Below are 21295 nucleotides of genomic sequence, written 5' to 3'. Positions count from 1 at the left end.
ACAGTGAAATTCCTACCAAATCATTGAACACAATCTGTATTTTCCCTTTAACAGTATAGATGTTTATATACATTCACTATAAATGCATCTATATGATAATAATGTTCTCATACAAATGTCATAAAAACCGGTTGCGTAGATCACAAATCTACATACCTTCAGGACAGATAGTGACAGAGAAGATAGATATTCTCGTAGCTCTCCACAGAAAAACGCTTGTTGCACACACACACACACACACACACACAGTTTGATTGTGTCTGTAGTTTCTGGCCAACCAAACGCCCGCAGCGAGTCTCGGCCTGACAGCATCACGGGGGAAGCCTGCAACACCCTCAACTCTTGCACCATGGACACACACACTTGCGACCCATGAACGCCTCTCTAAACTACTGCGTGATTTTGCAGTTTGAAGCGTCTGTCATAGAAAAACAGAAATGTCTTCTCATAGGATAAGAACCTCCAGCCTCATTAATAATACACACACTGACGTGTCATCGATGTACTATAGTGCTTCTCCAGGTCATAATCTGTGACATTGACGTGATGTAGACTTTAAACCTGGAGTAAATCTCTACAGTCTCCAGTTTCCCCCTAAAATTAAAATGAATGGATTGTTAATCCTGACTGTGCTGAGATTGAGTGTGTTTAAAGTAAAGGGTGTTAAATGTATATCACAATGTCGGTGATATACAGGTCTCTCTCGTGCGGTCTCTCTCTCCCTGTCCGTCCCAGACACACACACACGTTTTTTCACTCACTCACTGTACTACACACAATTAATGCAGAAGCCATATTTAAGCACACAGGTTTTAGGCCTCACACATCTGTTTAAAATGAAGGAAATGGCATATAAAGAACCTTTTTTCCATATCCACTTAAGTTTCTCAGATTGCACTCTAGGTAACATTTGTGTGGTCCAGGTAGCTTTGCATAAAAAATGGTTGTCATTCACAAGGCTACTTTTACTTTTATACTTTTAAGTAAATTTACAAGCCTGTACTTTGTTACTTTTACTAGAGTAAAGAAGTTAATTCAATACTTCTACTTTTACCAGAGTATTTTTAACACAAGTATCTGTACTTCTACTTGAGTACGGGAAGTGAGTACTTTTGCCATCTCTGCAAAGTGTGTTTTTCAGTGTGACTATCAGCACTGCAGAATCACCTTAATGAGGAGCAGCTCATGTGTTCAGTCATTTACAGATCAAACACATGAACTCACAGCAGGAGAAATAGAGCAAACGCTTTAAAAATATTAATTCTCTTACATCCTATGAACAGATGTAAAAATAATTTGATGAATTTGATCATGTTGTTTTAATAGCTTTGCTTGGAATTAATGAAATAATAGTTATTTCCCTGCATTTTATTCCATTTTGATTATACTTTATGAATTCAGTGACAGTTTCATGTGAGAGTCACGTATGATCTTACCACAGTTTCTCCAGTTTACAGTGAGGATTCGCCAGTCCATCAGATAACAGCTTCACTCCTGAGTCTCCTAGTTTATTCTCAGACAGATTCACTTTTCTCAGGTGTGAGGGGTTTGATCTCAGAGCTGAAGCCAGAGCAGCACAACCTTCATCTGTGACACCACAATCACTCAACCTGTAGAGAACAATGACACACTCTTCACTCACAGATCAAAACATAAATCTTTGTTTTTCTTAATTGTGTTTATAATTTGTGCAATATCTATTTTTTTAAACAATGAATTCAATATATCAGTTTAACTGTTATTCTAAGACATTATATCTCTATGTGAGGGAGAAAGATTATATAAAACTGATAAAATGAAATGCATTGAAAACATCAGTTTTTTCACTAAATATAACTGTATTAACATTTAAATTAATATAAAAAGTCTACATATAAATGTTTATATATATACATTATAAATGCATATATTTTAAAATAAATTTCTCACACATATATCATAAAAAATGGTTAAGTAGATTACAAATCAGGTCAGATAGCTGGAGGGTTTAAAAGCTGAAGTGTGTCTCATATTTTTTGTTAAACCATTAATTTATAATGTTTAAGTAAGAACTGTTATGTTTTCACAGTGATGCTTGTTCTCAGTGTCACTTACTCAGCGTATCTAGTTGCTGTAACCACAGGCATCAGCTTCTGGAGAACTTCATCTCCAGTGTTCTGTGTGACACTAATTGAAAATAAAAAATAAACAAGTTAATTATTCATGCCAACAATAATAATAATAATAATAATAATCATAATAATTCATATCATAAGTAAATAATACATTATACCTTCCTAAATACCCTCAAATATGTTTTTTAATTAAACACTGCTTTATAAAGGACATGTGAAAAAGTTGTTTTAGTATCTATAACTGTAGAAGCCTCGTATTCAGCCATCACAGATCTGTTTTTTTTTTTCTTGTCAGTGTTGCTGTAGCAGGTCTATTAGTCTGCATTTACACCACTACACTATTTTCACATATCAGATTTTTTTTTTCACCATGGCGACATTTAACTTTTTTTAAAGAAAAAGTCTTTTTGTACCTGCATCAGCAAATTATTCGTAAAAAATTAAGCACATGAGTTTGTTTGCTTGTTACTTGTTTATTTACCTACTTGTTTAGTTAATAATTGACTTAGTTTTATTGTCACAGGAAATGATGCGCACAAAATGTGAATCATTGTCCAACATTTTGCAAGCAACTGGTGATAAAGAAAAATGATTTTGAGACATTAATCTAATTTATTTTCTTAACACTTCTCTTGTGGCCCCTAGTGAAAAAAATGCATATTTTCATGAATCAAGAAGTGTTTTGTGTTCAACAAGTTGTCTTTGAAATGATAAGTAAGCTAATCTAATCTTTATCCTCACAGCGCGTCAGTTATGCGGTGATGCGCTATGAAATTATTGCGGGGCAAATGAACTGTAATATTAATGATAAAAGTAGCCTAATAATAATAATAATAATAACAGTAATGTAATATGCCCTGCGTGCCCGTCCGCTACGCCACTGTGAAGAGCTAAACGCCACCAGGAACGGCATCAAGGCGATTAACTGTTTTATCAAGTTTACTTTGGCGTCCGCGTGACCTAATTTTCATCATCAGGAGGATCCGCTTGCAGCCCAATTTTTGTGATCGCGCAGACGGTGCGCACACAGCGGTCAAATGAGTTTACTTTGAAAGGCTTGTGCACTCAACTGGAACATGAAGTTACACGGGTCCTTCTGAGGCTTGTAGACTCGAGTCCTCAGCATTAAACACTAGAATGAGACGCTCTAGTAAGTGTGCATGGCTACGTCACACATGTTCCCGCCCCACGGCAGAGTCCTGCACGGGTTGACAGGTGACCTGCAAATTTTGCTCAAACGGGTGAAAAATATCCAACTGTGTCGGATACGGGTGCGGGTCGGGTCGGACACAGGGGAAACACGGGTCTAAACACGGGTTTAAAACAATCACATGCAAACGTAAAAATATATATTTTTAGGAACACATCTACAAAAATATGCCTGTATTTCAAGTTGATAAAATAATTTAAAATCCACATCAGTTTATTTGTGCGATTGTGCCCACGCGCCACGCCCTCCCAGGATCTATAACGTTACCTAGGCTACTTTCACTTTTAAAAATTCCTCATAACCGCGCGTGATCTGCTTGCAGTCGTCGAGACGGATGCTGAGGAGTTGAAGAAAAGAATAGCTAGTGGAAATTGTAAAGTTGTCGAAAATACGTCATCAAAAATCAAGTCCAGTGTGTGGCAGAAATTTTTAGTTCTCTGAAGAAAATATTGTGAAAGGCTTTGCTGCATTTTCGTGTTGGATAGCAGCAAATGTGGAACTTCATCGCTGAGGAAGCACGCAGAGAACTGTGGTAAACCAAGCAGTTCTGTCGAACAGTACTTTTCAAATTTAACACTGTTAAGTGTGTGTGGTGTACAGGGCGTGTTTGAACCCAAAATTGTCAGATGTAGGCTAGCCGAAATTGGGTGGCAGATATAGTGTTGTAGCCGCGTCTGTCCGATTGGTAAAATGTTATAAGGCTACTCAGTTTTGTGGTAACGTTAGCCATGTTCTTCATGTACCGGCCTTTTGACAGCTTCGGCTGATGTTGTCGTGTAATAACTTATGTATGACCTGGCAATAAACATTTTTGTAAGTGTGTCTATAATGTGATGGTCTAAACTGATTTTATTTCGGGTGCAGGTCGGGTGTCGGTTCTATTTTAAGCGGGTCGGGTGCGGATTTTAATTAGTGCTGCTGTCGGAAAACGGGTCGGATGCGGTTGTAAGCACTGCGGGTACGGGCGGGTGCAGGACTCTGCCCCACGGTCACGGCACAAAAATACTATTAAAACTTAATTTATGAAAAATACTTGCTATTAAATATCTTTATATTAACTGGCTTTTTTATTAATGCAATACAGTGAATGACCGCCGTCTGTGTCTCCCAGTGTCTTACATTATTGTCAGTTTAGTGTTCAGTGATTAATTTACACAGAAAAACAAAAGATAACATGTATGCCTTCATCTCCGAATACATTATCTGTGTCTTACATTTCATAGTGAACTCAGATAAACTCAGTGCCGACTCGTTTTCCATCAGTTCTTTTACATGAATTAGAATGTGTGCAAAGGATTGTGGGAGATTGAAGAACAAAAAGGATATATATACTTGATGCATCCTTCAAAATGAGCTGAATTAAAGACACAAAATGAAGTCTGTCTTCAAAACATCCCTCAAACTGAGACGGCCTTCAGAGGCGCTTGATGGCGTGGCAGTCGAGATATGCAGCTTTACTAGGACACAGCCACGGTTTAAGAAACACCCGCAAATTATGTACAATATCCCAGAAATCAATCTGTGTCCCGTGATTTAAACACCTCTGATCTCTTAGTTTCTCTTTGTTCATAATGTTTTAGACTGTAATGATTGTACTCAGTGTTACTTACCGATCATTTCTGCCTCCAATTAATCTCCTCAGGTCAAACTTCTGCAGTGTCTCCTCTGAGGACAACAACACAAACACTAAAGCTGACCACTGAGACGAGGAGAGTTTCACATCACGTAATCCTCTAGACCTCATATGAGGTTTAGCTTTGTTCACTAGAGAAAGATCACCCAGTTCATTCAGACAGTGAAACAGATTGATGTATTTATCTGGAGAGGGATTCTCACTGATCTTTTCTTTAATATAGTCAACTGTTCTCTCATTGTTGTGAGAGCTGTTTGCTGTCTGTGTCTTTAGTCCTTGTAAGAGACTCTGATTAGACTTCACTGACAGACCCAGAAGGAAACGAAGGAAAAGGTCCAGATGCCCATTTTTACTGTGTAAAGCCTCATCCACAGCTCTCTGATGGAGATCAGATATGGAAACTTTGTCTCCATTAGTTGGTTTGGTAATCTGGTCAAACACATTGATGTTATTGTTGATAAAGGAGAGATGCACATATAGAGCTGCTAGATGTTCCTGAATGCTCAGATGAACAAAGCAGAAGACTTTCCCCTGATACAAGCCCAACTCCTCTCTGAAGATCTGAGTGCACAATCCTGAGTAAACTGATGCTTCTGTCTCATCAATGCCACAATCTCTCAGGTCTTCCTTATAGAAGATCAGGTGGCCTTTCACAAGCTGCTGATAAGCCAATTTCCCCAGTTTGACAATCATGTCTTCATCTTTCACTTTCTTCTCATAGTCCTTCTCATGCTTGATGTTGGTCTGAATGAGCAGGAAGTGTGTGTACATCTGAGTGAGAGTCTTGGGAATCTCTCCTCTCTCTGCTTCACTCAAAATCTTCTCTAGAACAGTGGCTGAGATCCAGCAGAACACTGGGATGTGGCACATAATAAAGAGGCTCCTTGAGGACTTCAGGTGTGAGATGATCCTGTCGGCCAGACTCTGATCCTTGATTCTCTTCCTGAAGTATTCCTCCTTCTGTGTGTCACTGAAGCCTCGTACCTCTGTCACTCGATGGACACACTCAGAGGGGACGAGATCCGCTGCTGCTGGTCTGGAGGTGATCCAGATGAGAGCCGAGGGAAGCAGATTCCCCACAATGAGGTTCGTCAGCAGCTCGTCCACTGAGGCTGATTCAGATATATTACTCGGTTTCACTTCGCTCTTGAGGTTCGTCAGCAGCTCGTCCACTGAGGCTGATTCAGATTTATTACACAGTTTCACTTCGCTCTTAACTTTGTCCTTAAAGTTCAGAGACAGACGACACTCATCCAGACCATCAAAGATGAACAACACTTTATATTCATCACTGGATATTTCCATTTCTTTTGTTTCAGGGAAAAAGACATGAAGAAGATCTGAAAGACTGAGTGTTTTGTCCTTCATCAAGTTTAGCTCTCTGAAAGCGAGTGGAAAAATGAGCTGGACGTCCTGATTCTCTTTCCCTTCAGCCCAGTCCAGGATGAGCTTCTGCACAGAGACTGTTTTTCCAATGCCAGCGACTCCCTTTGTCAGCACAGTTCTGATGGGTTTGTCTTGTCCAGGTAAAGGTCTAAAGATGTCACTGCATTTGATCGGTGTGTCCTCTGTTGCTGCTCTCCTGGACTGTGTCTCAATCTGTCTCACCTCATGCTCATTATTGATCTCTCCACTTCCACTCTCTGTGATGTAGAGCTCTGTGTAGATCTCATTCAGGAGTGTTGGGTTTCCCTGCTTTGATATTCCCTCATACAAACACTCAAACTTCTTTCTCAGATTTGATCTCAGTGTGTTGAGGACTTCAGCAGGTTTAGAGTCATTGCTGTATGATTAAAATACCACATTATTACACAAGTTAGAGAAGTAAATAGCCATAATTTACAAAACTATTTATGGGACACAGAACATCATTAGGTTTCTGAAATGTGTTAATCATTAATCATGTGTTTGAGTGATTTGTGATGTGAATTGCAGCACCTAAAATTAAACAACAACAACAAAAAAGTCCTGCATTTTACCTGAAACCAGGATACATGCTTTCATTAAAGTCCTGTGGTTGAATCCCCGGCTTGTACTCAGTTTTGTTTTTAACTGGTCTGGATAGAAGGTTTGACCTTAAATCAGAATGAAGAGGGTTAAAAATCAGACACACTGATATTGATGTAATTGTGTCATTAACTGAGTAACAGACCAACAGCTTTTACAGTGAGTGAATGTATTAACAATACAATACATAGAGTTTTACACAAGAGTACAATGATAATCATTAATAGTGACTGAAACTAGCAAGATTGTAACTCATTAAACTGCTGTATATTAATAACAATTTCATAAAAATCAAATACAATAAGCACATCTTTTATAGAAATGATATACCTGAGATCAGACTGTTTGTCTCCACTCTTAAACTTTAGTGGCTCGATCATAGAGCCGTTACTCTTCATAGACACACAGCTGGACTCTGGGTTTGAGCTCTTCTGCTGGACTGAACTGGTTTCAAAACTAAGTAAAATATAAAGAATACAGACTTATAAAAGACCACATACATGTTGTGTACTTTTGCTTTAATGTCTGTAACTGTTTTGCAATGTGTTTCAAACTTTGATTACAATTATTTTGATAAATTAACTCACTGGTTTGCAAATGTTAAGCATGATTCAACAATTGTACCAAAGCGACTGAGAAAACCAGTAATATTAGGAATTCATAACAAACCAATTGAAATCATCTATAGACTTATAGAATGATTCAACTCAGGTGAACATCAACCACGATCACGACTCTTTTCAAAGGCACAATGGAGGACGAAGGCTCAACCGCCTAGAGACCAATGTTTTGCTGACCTTTAAAGATAAACCACCTTACTGTACTCTTGTAACGCCCAACTACTCCATTATATAAAGGTGGAAAAAATCTCAGCTTACACTTACTTGATGTCATTGCTAGTATTAGACTGACTGACTGACTGACAAAAATGATGATTCTAATTCAAAATTGTCATACTGTAAGCACATCTTTTATAGAAATGATATACCTGAGATCAGGCCGTTTGTCTCCACTCTTAAACTTTAGTGGCTCGATCATAGAGCCGTTACTCTTCATAGACACACAGCTGGACTCTGGGTTTGAGCTCTTCTGCTGGACTGAACTGGAACAGAGAACAGATTCAGTTTAATCCTTTAGATTATTGTGATTATATTCATCCAGCATCAAAAAGAACTTTGAGGAAACAATGATCTTTTTATTTAATATTTCATGTTAGTTTAAAAACAAAAATAGACCAAAAAAAACGTATTTTTTCAGTAAACTTTCTTTGATCTCTGTGTGTGTGTGTGTGTGTGTGTGTGTGTGTGTGTGTGTGTTTGGGGGGTGGGGGGGGGGGGGGGTAGTAATGTAATGTTTGTTGAAAGTACCTGCATCCTGGAGAAAAATCTCCATCTCTGGATCCTTGTGAATTACCCATGATGAAGCTGCAGGAGAATCTGATGAGTTTGATCTCCTCCACTGACTCTGAATGAAAAACATTCAGACACCAAATTAAATGATTAAATTAAACAACCTTCATAATTTAGCTGAACATATCTGGAGTGTGGGAGAAAAAGGATCATGACATGTGACTGCGTTAACTCGAGCTCATTGGGCCTTTACACACACAAACAAGTCGACTGTTGGACTTAGAATTTTATGAAAAATAACTGACACCGAGAAACACTGATTGAACAAGTTCAGGTGAAAAAGAAAACAAACCCCGACCCACATCGACACACACTGATCCGATAAAAAAATAAAAAAACCTGTTTGTTGGCGTTTGTGTGAATTGGCCTATGTATGTTTACACATAAGCTAAACTTCTGAAGAATCACAAACATCACGAAACACAAAGGAAACATTGAAGTGAAAGAAACCCTTTATTAAAGGTTTCATAAATCAAACAATCACGTAAAATGTCCTCCAGAGATTCATATTAATATGAGAAAGTCACACATGAACACTCACCTTGATCAAACTTTTACAAGATACAGGTTCTCAAATCCTCCAGCTTTAAAATCATAAAACTACACGTAAATTCCATTATAATGGTTGATAAACACTTTGATGCTCTGTTTTGTCCGTGTCGTATTTCGTATTTGTCCTGCTTAAGATGGCGACAAGAAAACTTACTTTCACTTTCTGTGTGTGACCAGAGCCCGTCTACGGAGAGCCTTGGCACTTCCTATTAGACATTCTCTGGTGTGACGAGAGAGAGGGACGTAAACAGAGACCGCGCGTTCACGAGAGCACCACGACGCACGCGCGTGAGAGCAGACGTTGTTGAACTCGCGTTGGAGATTAATATTTAAGTTGTAAATTATGTTTTTTTTTCTTTCCCAAACAAAGCACCCGCGTCTTTTCAATTTGTTTTTATCTGTGTTACTTTATTATTATTTTTTATATTCAATTGATTTTTTTCTCTCTCTCTTCTATTTAGTTTGTTAATTTATACTTTCTTTAACTAGTTTTTGTTTGTTCATCAGTTTTTCTTCATTATTTGTTTTGTTTATTATTTTGTTGTCTTTCACTCTTGTCTGTCATTCTTTTTATTTGTTCATCCTTGCCTTCATTTGTTCAGTTTTGTCTTTCATTTATCTTTCTGCAGTTCCTGATAATAAATCATCTGAAATATGTTTGTCATCAACTAATCATGTTTATAATTACATTTAGTAATTTAGCAGATGATTTTATCAAAAGCGATCTACAAATGTGGAACAATGCAATGTGACATAAACCTGAAAGAATCAGATCAATTAAATACATACTGTAAAAAATACTGTATTGTAAACTTTTTAACAGTTTAATGGTTAGTTTAATTTATTGTTCCTGCACTGATAACTTTATTGCACTTTGGACCACTTTTAATTTAATAACTGAAATAGTCAAAAGTCATTAAGAGGAAAGGAGAGAAATTACTTAGAAATATTAAATAATGAATAAATCCTGATGTTGTAAAGTGATCTCTTCTGTTCCCTATCGATACGGTTCACTCGTACTGCGTCACTAGAAGCAATGAGAAAACTCCTGTTTCCTCTGATTACTGAAGCCTTATAGAATCACGCAGTGATTTACAAGATTGTTTCAAAGCAGCTTTACAGAGATTATAGGAAATTACAGTAACAGAGATTGTTTTGGCTTTACAGCAACAGAATAAAGTTATTGTCCAGTTAGTTTTGATTGATTCACTTCCGTTGCAAAGATCATTAGTTATTAACTTAGGGGCCGCTTACACGACACCGCTCTAACCATAGGCAGTATAAGAAATGGACACAGCGACCCCATAGACTTCAACAGAGAAAAGTGAAGTCAATTAGAAGCTCTCACTTCCTGATGGCTGAGCGTACTGCGCAGACTCCTCCTGTATGGCCAAAAGAATAAGGTGGATGGGCATCCTTGAACCATCCTAGATGAGCTGAGGTACACTAGTGTCTACCACAGATTTGTCAGCAGCAAATCTACCCCCAACAGAAGATGCCTTGTGCTGAGAGGCTTGTACCAAACAGCAGTGTGGCGTCACAGCCACCTGGCCAAACCTCTTCTCTGGAACCCAGTTGGTAGAGGATGGAGGCTCAGAGAAGATGGGTGCATTGAACCTGTAATGTTCCAGAAGGCACCAGCACCTAAAGAAGTTAGAGACATCACCCACCTCTAAAGATGGAAACTGCAACGATGCCACCAAATGCCAGTGTCTTTCAGTAGGCTTGACCTGCAACAGAGTTTTGCTCTTGCCCTTTCCCAGACTGTCCAGATATGACCCACTTTGTCACTGATGACAAAGTGGATGAGTGACATTGGTGTGTTGCAGTTGTAACATCATGGGGGGGGCTGACCTCAGCATGGCTACCAAAAGCAGTTCATGTTCCAAATGGTTCCTGCTAGAAAAACTGTTTGTGCTATGGTAAGGTCTTATCTTTCGATATCAATCTTTGTTTCCATATAGTACAAGGTGCCATATGAAATGTTTCATTATTAAATGTATCTTATATTAGAATTTCTCACCATTCTTCTCACCTCTTCTTCTTCTTTGATCCCTAGCTGGCGCTTGGTCTGGATTGGCTCCTAAGTCCGTACGCTGCTGTGGGTGCCAATGGTTGTCGAATCTCATTTACGAGGCGTTTCCATGCGGGACGATCCAAGGCGATCGTTCTGGCGTCGTGGATATTTAGTCTACGATTCCTGATGTCCTCCTCAACCTGTTTGAACCACGTTTTCTTCGGTGCCGTTCGCTGGATTCTCCACTGGGAGGGTCGGTTATGCCAGAGGAGTTGTTGTGGTAGTCACTTCTCACCTCTGATAATGTGATTTGGACTAAATTATGTCAGTGTTCCATTTTCTTTCATTTTAGACATCTCATACATTGAGTGACAGACACCCTGATTTGTCGTGCTATATTTACATATTTGGTATTGCTGGATTCAGCACAACCCCATCTTTCCAACAAGTCATCATATGTGTTTCTATGATAATCCCTGGCAAAGCAACCACAAAGTAAATGAAAACATTCTGCATAAATATTCAATTTTTGCATGTCCGCTTATTTTAGGTATGTGTTTATATGTCTCTATTTATTCGATACATCAAGATATTCACATCCAGTCTTTTCTAGTAGGTAAAGCAACTTCCTGACTAAAAACATGCCAAGTTTCAAAGCTCTCTGAGCTTGTGTGATTGATCTGCATTAGTTTATATGCCTTAACTCCCATACGGACAGGCAATATTTTAGTCCTTTTTTGGTTTTGGGGTGTATAACAATACCTGTTAATTTAACAATCTTAGCAGTACAATATTTTGAGCCAAGAATCCATTTCATATATGGGAGACCTTAGAGATGAGGAAAAACATTGTTGGATTTAGTTCTACCTCCGGTAGGGGTATCTCAAAAATTCGGGGGCATTGTCACTAGCCTAATAGACCTGTGTGTGTGATGTGTTGGTTTGCAGCACTGGGGTCCCACAGGGCTCAGTGCTCGTGTAACGGGTCAAATATCTGCATCCACTTGCTACATTTATTTTCATGTATGGCCCCTTTAATCGCACTCTCCGCCCAGATCTGGTATGATGAACTGGTTCCGGTGGGGTCATTTAGATTCGCGCCAACCGAGAGAGTGAATGACTCGAATGACTGCGGTGAGTGAGTGCTCCATGAGTGAAATATATTGTAGGAATTGTATAACCATTTTATGGGTTAATTCTGAGTTATACTTAGTGTTTAGAAGTATGTTATATGATTTGGGTTAGATTGTAATATCAAGTTTAATGCTCACTTTTATTATAGAATATGCACGAGGGTGATTCCTGAATCTGATCACCGCTGTTCTATGTGATGAACAGAATAAAAATCCATCATAAAGCATGAACTGCTGTCCATCATGAGTTAAACACAACACAGCGCAGAGACAACACTGTTACAATGGTGTCATGACCATAGATATAAATAATAAAGGCTAGATGTCTCTGCACTGCTGGCCAATGGAGGTCGACGTCCACACCTGGCGGCCATCTTGCCACAGTCAGCTCGCTCACTCGTAACATTGTGTTTTAATGGTGCATGTAGGCTACTTTTTAAATAACCATAACTTGCTCAATTTTCTACTGATTTTCAAACGGTTTGGTTTGTTATAAACGTCAGAGATGTAGTTATGACACTGCATACTTATGAATAATTATAACGATGGACTTCCATATGAAAATAACATTGAATAGAACAGATAGGTGCAATAAATATATACACACGCACAAGGTATTTATGTTAAATCAATATATAGGCTACTAAAACTCAGTGTACAGAATGGCAACATGATATATATATATATATATATATATATATATATATATATATAGGGTGAATTGCCCTAATGTGGGACACTGCCTAATGTGGGACACCTAAGGTCTAGTGTTTGTAGGTCCCCCATAAATACATGAATGACAGTGAAACTATGGGTTAGACAAAGCTGTGGTGTCATGTGATCAAAATCATATGACCTATCAAATGTCCAATCATATTTGAGGGTGGAGCAATCATCAAACAGGAGGCACATTGTGTGAAGACCATCCGAAGGCCATTGACATAGAGATTTAACAAGTTTGATATTAAGGAGTTAAATACATTTTAAACAATGCAATCCTGCTACTTTTTAGCCTAATATGCTTATGAAATGTTTGTCCATCAAAAAATAGTCTAACTTTGTGTGTATAAACTATATATTTTATATTTTTAACAAATTTCTTAGTGTCCCACATTAGGAAATGTGGTTTCCTAATCTGGGACAGCATGATCAGCCTAATGTGGGACAGTACTTCAATGAGTCAAAAATGTGTGGTGGGTCATGGTTTGTGGGACAAACATGGTTATTTACATGGTTTTAGTCTTGTAATGCAATATTACAATACTGTTAATGCAGATTTTTACAGTAATGTGAATTTTTTATTCTTGAAGGGCGGTTTGAAGGCTCTTTTTTGTGTGTATGTGTGCGTGTGCATGCCTACATATGTCTCTCTCTCTCTCTCTCTCTCTCTCTCTCTCTCTGTGTGTGTGTGTGTGTGTGTGTCATGTATGTGCCATGTATGTGTAAAAGGTATAGTTGACTTAAAATGAAAAATAGCTCTGAATTTAAAAATGCAGTAGAAAACCAATAAAGCAATTCCACTTTATTTTATGCATCTGATTAATTCAATGAAATGTATTTGAGATCACAATGGCAAAGGTGAGAAAGACAGGGACAGATTGTCACAGAAAGAGAGGCAGAAACAGGGAAAGGATAAGAGAAAGAAACGTAATCAGTGGAGGCAGGACAAGATGAAAAGAGCCATAGTGGAGTATTGTTGAGGATGGTGGGGTCCCTCAGCTGAGACTGTTGGCCAGGGCATGGAATGTCCCTATCTACTCTCCAGTGAATCTAAAATAAAAGATTTTACTATTCTACATGTATCAATGTGATTTTTGGTCTTTTATCATAGATTTTTCAGTGTCCCACATTGGGGACACGTTCTGTCCCACATTAGGAAGCTGCAGATTTTCTCAGACGACTTGCAATAAGAGCACTAATATGTCTATAATTTATCTTATGAATGGGTTATCTGAATTTTCTCTTTTGATTTGATTAGGATACATCCTGGGTTTTTTTAAATGGTATTGGGTGTGGATTTAATGTTTTGGTTACACATCGCAATATGTCACAGAAGTCTGAAGTGCAAAAAATGTCCCACATTAGGGCAATTCACCCCTATACACTTTTATAATATGAATATTACTATTATAATAAAATAATTTGAATTATCACGTTTATTTTAACTTCTTCAGTTAAAATTTGATCAGGCCATTTCTAAGCTTTTCCCCCGACATTGCACTGTGCCTACTTCAGAGATCACTGTCCCACCTATATTGGCCTACCATCAAATGCCTGACCTCTTTAGAAAGCTGAGACCCTGTAGTTTCTTAGGAAACAATCAGAATAATTGTGTGAAGTACTGGCACAGAGTTATAGAGGCTAGAATACTGTTTTTTCTTTCTGCCGGATAACAAGCATTTCTGAACTGACCACATTTCAGCCCTCTAGGTCACTTGATATGACTTTAGAAACACAACTGAGCCCTAGCACCAGGTCTTGTGAAGCTGTGTGCAAAAGCAGATCAATATAGAATGAAATATGAGTAGCCTACTTTATACCATTATTTGCCACGGTATGCTCATGCGTTTTGTAAAATGCCCTATGGAAACTCCCCATAGGACTTTGGCAACCTCTTGGTGTAGAAGCATAATCCTGGTCTCAAATGAAAGGTACACTCTGAAGTTCCTTGTAGACTATTTGGATTGTATGTCAGGGGTTCTGATATAGAATGACTACACAAAATATGGAATAATTACACAAAAGTCTCTATTTTTGCATTTTCTTTGTTGGTTCAATGGGTGTGAATAAGATGGACTATACATCTGCACAACTAATATTGGATAAAACAACATGAATATTTAATTTCTATAGATTCCTGTGAATATTTCAAGACCCAATATGCTGCATCTACTTATTGCTAAGGGATATAGGCTACACTGCAGCTAGAAGTTAGGGGAGCCTTTTTTCGAAAAGAAAAGCTGCAATTTCAACATGTTCAAGCATCCAGAATTATAGCCATGTTAAAAACGTTTGTAAGAAACCTATGGGATATAGTATCAAAATGATTAACACGTGCAAGCTCTATAATCCATGAACTTGATAAAGGTTGCATATATTTACTATCTACAACCAAATGCCTTTCAACTTGCGTGTGCAAAATTCAAAATTGAATGAATGTGTAGCAATTTGTACAAATAGAGACATTTTTGTGAATACAAATGTTTTCTTTTGTATTAGTGTATCATAATTTGCGCATGCAACAAAGAAGATGTGCGTTTGTGGATCAGACACGCGTGCATTCATTGACGTCTTTTCTGAGTCAATCTCATTTGATTCATTTGGATTTTGAGACTTTCTTTTCGCAGTTTTTAAGCATTTCACAACCCACACACAAACAACTACAAATGAATAGGCCTGGTGCTAATTATTAATGTGTGCACAACTACCCATCTATTTGACAAATTCACAAATGTGCGTCACTACATTTAAACTAATACAATTCAACTTGTGTGTGCAAAATCCAGAAATGCATGAATGTGCAGCATTTTGTACAAATAGAGACATAGTTGTTGATACAAAACCTCGATTTTGTATTAATGTAGGTCAGAATATTTGCATGCAACAAGTAAGATGTGCGTTTGTGGATCAAGTGACATGCGTGCATTCATTGACTCGTTTCTGAGTCAATCCTATTTGATTCATTTGGATTTTGAGACTTTCATTTCGCTGGTTTAGCCTTGCTCGATCCACACACAGCTGTCTGAGAAAACCTGCTACCACTAGATGGCAGTATGTGCTAAAACAGACAACGGCACCGTAATCAAGCATTCTTTTCTCATTTAATATGCTAAATGTGGCTTAAGAAAGTGATATTGAAGCACCAAATTTAGTACACAATATAGGCCTAACTTATTAATAAAGCATACTTTGTAGAGGCAAACAGATTATGAACAACACCCATAATGAGTGTGCCTGCGCGTGTGGTTTAATGGCTGTCATTGGAGTGTAGGCTACTTAAATTTGTCCACGAAAATGTCTTACAATTTCAGGATAATATCTTAATATATTGCAACAAATCAATCAGTCCAATGAAAACAATCCAGTGAACGAACGAAGTTTTAAAAAAGTGTAATTTGCCTCCATCTCTGCTAGACTGTCACGCGCCGGTTCGCAATCGCGTCGTTCTAAAATTCAAACAAAAACAAATAACAAAAAACGTTACTTCTGTTTTTTACCAGGCAGTTTCTCAGTCGCGATGATTAATGAAAATAGCTCAAGTGGTCAGGGAAAAACAAGCTGGTCGGAACTTAACCCTTGTATGGCAGACCCGTTTTCATTTTTTATCAAAAGTGATACGATTAATTATTTTTTCAACCTCAGACTCATTGGCCTTGGCTCATTTTCTGTGAAGAACATATATCAGAACACATTTTCAATGACCACACACCCAGTCTCACGGCAGTTCGTGACATAGTAACGAAATTTAATCTATTGATTCGTGTTCATGGACACGATTTTCCCCATTTTTTCGTGTCAGTCAGCACGACTTTCAATCTAATGTATTTCAATGGGACGTATTTTTCGTGCCTGCACCACGTTTTTCTTTCGAGAGCACAGTATTGTTTTTTCTCAATTGTTATTCATTTTGCAAACTTTAAGAGCTACATTACTCAATATTTAATCAAGAGATTTTAATCCTCGTTTTTATTGCTTTATATTCGGTAGGCTACTCAACATTAATCTATTTATTCGTGTCCAAGGGCACAAATATCCTTCTTTTTTTCGTGTCACTCAGCACGACTTTCAATGCATTTCAATGGGACGTATTTTTCGTGCCTGCACCACGTCTTTCTTTCGAGAGCACACTATAGTTTTTTTCTCAAATGTTAGGCTATTCCTTTTGCAAACTTTAAGGGCTAGCCCTACATATTACTCAACATTTAATCGGGAGATTTTAATCCTTGTTGTATTGCTTTATATTCGGTAGGCTACTCAACACGAATTGATTCGTGTCCATAGGCACGAATTTCCTTCTTTTTTCGTGTCACTCAGCACGACTTTCAATCTAATGTATTTCATTGGGGCGTATGCACCACGTCTTTCTTTCGAGAGCACACTATTGTTTTTTCTCAAATGTTAGGCTATTCCTTTAGCAAACGTTAAGGGCTACATTACTCAACATTTAATCAGGAGATTTTAATCCTTGTTGTATTGCTTTATATTCGGTAGGCTACTCAACACGAATTGATTCGTGTCCAAGGGCACGAATTTCCTTCTTTTTTCGTGTCACTCAGCACGACTTTCAATCTAATGTATTTCAAAGGGACGTATTTTCCGTGCCTGCACCACGTCTTTCGTTGCAACATGGTCTCACCCCTATTCGTCACATGCCGTTTGGTCATTTCCCCCTCACGTCCAAAGCTATGGCGTTCCGATCGGCTCTTTAATATGACTTTGCAACATGCACTCGTCTCAATGAACGTGACGTCTGCGTCTGCCGAACGTCTCGTCTGCGTCTGCCACATCACTCGTTCGTGTGCCGAACGTGACGTCTGCGTCTGCCTAACGTCTCGTCTGCGTCTGCCACATCACTCGTTCGTGTGCCGAACGTCTCGTCTGCGTCTGCCATAGTCTGCTGCAAGGGCGGTTTCCAGCACATTCCACACACTCATTCTTTATTATTTTTTCCCACTGATCTTCAGTTGTATTTTATTAGCAATTAAGTGATTTTACCTTGCCTATGTATAGCTTTTATTCCAAATAGTAAATATGAATTTACACAAATGTTCATGTTAAAATATTTGTTTACCATTGTCAACATATCCACAGATAGCCAACTTATCAAGAAATCATAAAAAGCATGTATGTAGCCTACTATTAACCACTAGGAGTCTCTTGACCAACACAAAATAACGTAGTTGTAAACATTTGGGCTGATTTAACTCATTTATAGTTAGGTATAAACGCAAATAATAATAATAATTATCATTAATATCAGGCTAGTCTAGGCTACATATTTAGAAGACGCTTTTATCCTAAAAAGGGAACAAAGCAATTCGTCAAATGTCAGTCATAATATAAGATTATCACATATAAAGTACACAAGATTTTGACGCATTTCCAAGTGTTTAATTAGTAAATGAACGGAAAAAAACCCCATTAAATTAATATGCTAACCATGTATTTCTGCATTGCTTGTTCCTACACGAAAAGGACTGTTTTAAAGGTGACAATCCTTTATACGTGAAGATTATACTGTATCTTGAAGATTGTTGTATTGTATCTTCTGTTATAAAGATGAAGATTGACATTTCGTTACTTAAAAATAATAAGCATATAATATTGTAAAAAAAAAAAGAAGTTATGTTCTGTTATGCGTTTTGACTACTTTTTGTATTTTGTATACCCTAATTTTATCTCTAGGTAATGAAGATATATATATATATATATATATATATATATATATATATAACTTTTTTAAAGGGCTTAATTTTTCCTGGACCCGCTACAACTGAGAATCACTTTAAGCATGCACGCTAAGACAATTTGAAGTATTCCACTTAATACACAATATACAATAATTAACAACGTACCGCTTGCTGTTCTAGTGAGGATGGGCCGAAAAAAAATATTCCTCCAATTTATACCCACCCCACCACATACACCACAATTCTCTCTCTACACAACTTTAATAGTTGGGAATGCATTGCTGTACTATTTACTACATCTCACAATCCATAGTAGGCCTATATTGTTTATACAATTGTTATTTCCCTGTCGACTGGTGATATAACGGATTGCACTTTATGGACTTTTTATTGCACTTATATTGTAAGATTCTCTGATGTTATTTCGTTGTTATTTATAACAATGACAAAAAATAAAGAACAAACAATATTTAGAAGACGCTTTTATCGAAAAAAGGAACAAAGCAATTCGTCATATGTCAGTCATAATACAGGTTAGACAATAATAATACAGGGTTTTATTTGATTATCACAAATAAACACAAGATTTTGACGCATATCCAATGGTTTGTTTGGAGTGGAGCGCGCACTGCGTGGCACGGAGGCGCGGGCGCGAACACTTGTATTTTCCTATCAACAGTGGAAACAACTTAAAATGCTCATAATGTATGGTCATATAGAAAATAATAATACATAATTCGCAACTACTTTTATTTGAGTAAACTCACAATAACAAGAAAACGTTTTGATTTCGTAATAGAAAACAATCAGGCGCGCTTTCATGATCTCCGTGAACTGGAGCGCGTCTCAAAAATGAACTGAAACAAAATAAAGCTTGAAATGTCCAATTTTAAATGAACAAATTCGAATAGACCAACGCTACTTTTGCGTCATCGAAGGGTAACGCCCCTTTTTGGGGGAAAACAAACGGATTCCCCTGAGAACAGAACTCGCTCGCTCTAGACCTGCAAAGTTTCTTGATAGCAAAAATCGCACAAACACACACTCTCTTTGGACTATTCAGACATCTACCACTATCTTGTGGAATCACCAAGTAAGTAGCCTATTTTTTTTGTCATTAACAGTATGACAAACTAGACGATGAGGCCATGTCAAGAGGAGTCGGTGGTTTAACTTACTTGGATCATATTTTACTTGATTTAAGCTATTGACAGTTTTGTTGTCGACTAGCTATAACTTAACGTAACGTTACTAGCTAGAAAGACGAAGCTGCTAGCAGCTATGTGATTAACGTTAGCTCTCACTAGGCACGCTACCTTGGCTGTTAACTGATTTTACTGTTGAAATAGTGGCAGGCTAGGACTAAAGTGGACTTGGCTGGTTTCTGCTTGTGTCTAGAAAGTGCTAGGACTTTGAAAGTTGTAAAAAGGTTTACAGTGTACGGCAAAATATGTATGGGTATGGGGCATGTTTTTCATTGTCTCTTCCCCACTTAAGGTACGGACTATTTATGTGTTTAGCCTCTGACATGATTGTTCTGATTACAGTGTTTGAGGGTTTCTTACTAGTGTAACAGGTACAGAATGTGTACTGTTAAATGTATGTATAGTTTATTAGAATTCTCACAAAATTGTTCATTTACATGTACCTGATATGACTGCCTAAGTGAAATGAGTACCTTTCCCTTTAATTAATTGTGATGACGTCATGAGTCAGTATATCTTCCTGTTCTATCCCCTCCTCTTCCTCTTTGCATTGGTAACGCACTGAGAGGTGAGGTTATTTTGGGCTCCTGTTAATCTAAATTAATCTTTATTTTAATCATTGCTTTTATGTCTATATTTTCACTCTAATTTATGTATATAATATTATTTTACCTATCTGAGTGGTTATTTTTGTCATTTCACTCCGATTGAGCTATATTTTTGCATCCGAGCCTAAATGTGAAATGAGAGCACATGTGACGAGTGTACATCACATTTGTTTTATAGAGTTAAAGAGGGCGAATCTCACTAAGAGGCTGATTACATTTGTTTGTACATCAGGTATGTTCTGTTATATGCATTTTATTGTTATGTGATTTATCGCTCTTTGCATTGGTAACGCACTGAGAGAGTTAAAGAGGGCGAATCTCACTAAGAGGCTGATTACATTTGTTTGTACATCAGGAATAAAAGATCGGTGAAACTGCGAATGCTGTCTTGTCCTCCTCATATCAACCAAAACACAACGCAGACAACAGACCAGTTACACTTGGTGCCGTGATCATTTCGGGTCATCAGATCAGCGCTTCGCCGATCGCCGTGGTTGCGGGACGGCTCGCACGCTTCGCCGCTCTTCTTCCTCGCCGATCTTCCCCATCGCCATTGCTCGCGGCGGCGCCGTGCTCGCGCACAAGGAGGGCGCGCGCGCCTGTGAGCTGCGTGTGATATCGCGGTCCGGACTGTTGCATCTTAAAGTGACGGTAAAGAGTTATTGACTTTCTAATAGACTTTTTCTCTCTCTCTCCGGAGCACTTTCGTTGGTGCATTCTGAACGACAGAGACTGTGATAAGCATCGCGGGACGCTTCATTGTCCTGCAAGCATCGTATCCTTTATCTGTATAGTATATAATCAATGACACTTGATGCATTTTGAACAAGGGAAATTATATAATTGATTTTGAGAAGGGAAATTTTATTTTCATCAGGATTTTGATATTGAAGTGTTTTATTTTGAGTCGTTTGATTTCATATATTTCCTTGCATATGCTTGAACTTTTCATCATTTGAAGTTACACTGTTTGTAACATAATTTGCTGTAATTTTTAC

The 21295-nt window shown here is 37.9% G+C and overlaps 1 protein-coding gene across 10 annotated transcripts in view; it reads right to left on the bottom strand.

Moving 5' to 3' along the window:
• LOC311077114 (protein NLRC3-like) overlaps positions 1–9152 on the bottom strand; it is a 56593-nt gene extending 47441 nt beyond the window's left edge. For 5 of the 10 annotated variants that reach the window (XM_084138918.1, XM_084138925.1, XM_084138924.1 and 2 more), the window contains exons 1-8: positions 8915–9152; positions 8332–8428; positions 7953–8066; positions 7295–7420; positions 6937–7032; positions 4935–6740; positions 2095–2166; positions 1437–1610 (exon numbers count right to left, since the gene is read on the bottom strand). In XM_084138918.1, the coding sequence (XP_083995044.1) occupies positions 1437–1610; positions 2095–2166; positions 4935–6740; positions 6937–7032; positions 7295–7420; positions 7953–8066; positions 8332–8381 (2438 nt within the window). In that variant the 5' untranslated portion in view covers positions 8382–8428; positions 8915–9152. The remainder of the gene's footprint in view (positions 1–1436; positions 1611–2094; positions 2167–4934; positions 6741–6936; positions 7033–7294; positions 7421–7952; positions 8067–8331; positions 8429–8914) is intronic. The other 5 variants (XM_084138927.1, XM_084138919.1, XM_084138920.1 and 2 more) reach the window with 4 other exon arrangements.
• Positions 9153–21295: the final 12143 nt, after the last annotated feature.

The sequence above is a fragment of the Abramis brama genome, assembly GCF_963993115.1.
Source record: "Abramis brama genome assembly, contig: SCAFFOLD_99, whole genome shotgun sequence".
NCBI classification, from domain to species: Eukaryota; Metazoa; Chordata; class Actinopteri; order Cypriniformes; family Leuciscidae; genus Abramis; species Abramis brama.
Note: the sequence above shows the minus strand (reverse complement) of the source record. Positions and strands in the feature narration are given on the sequence as shown.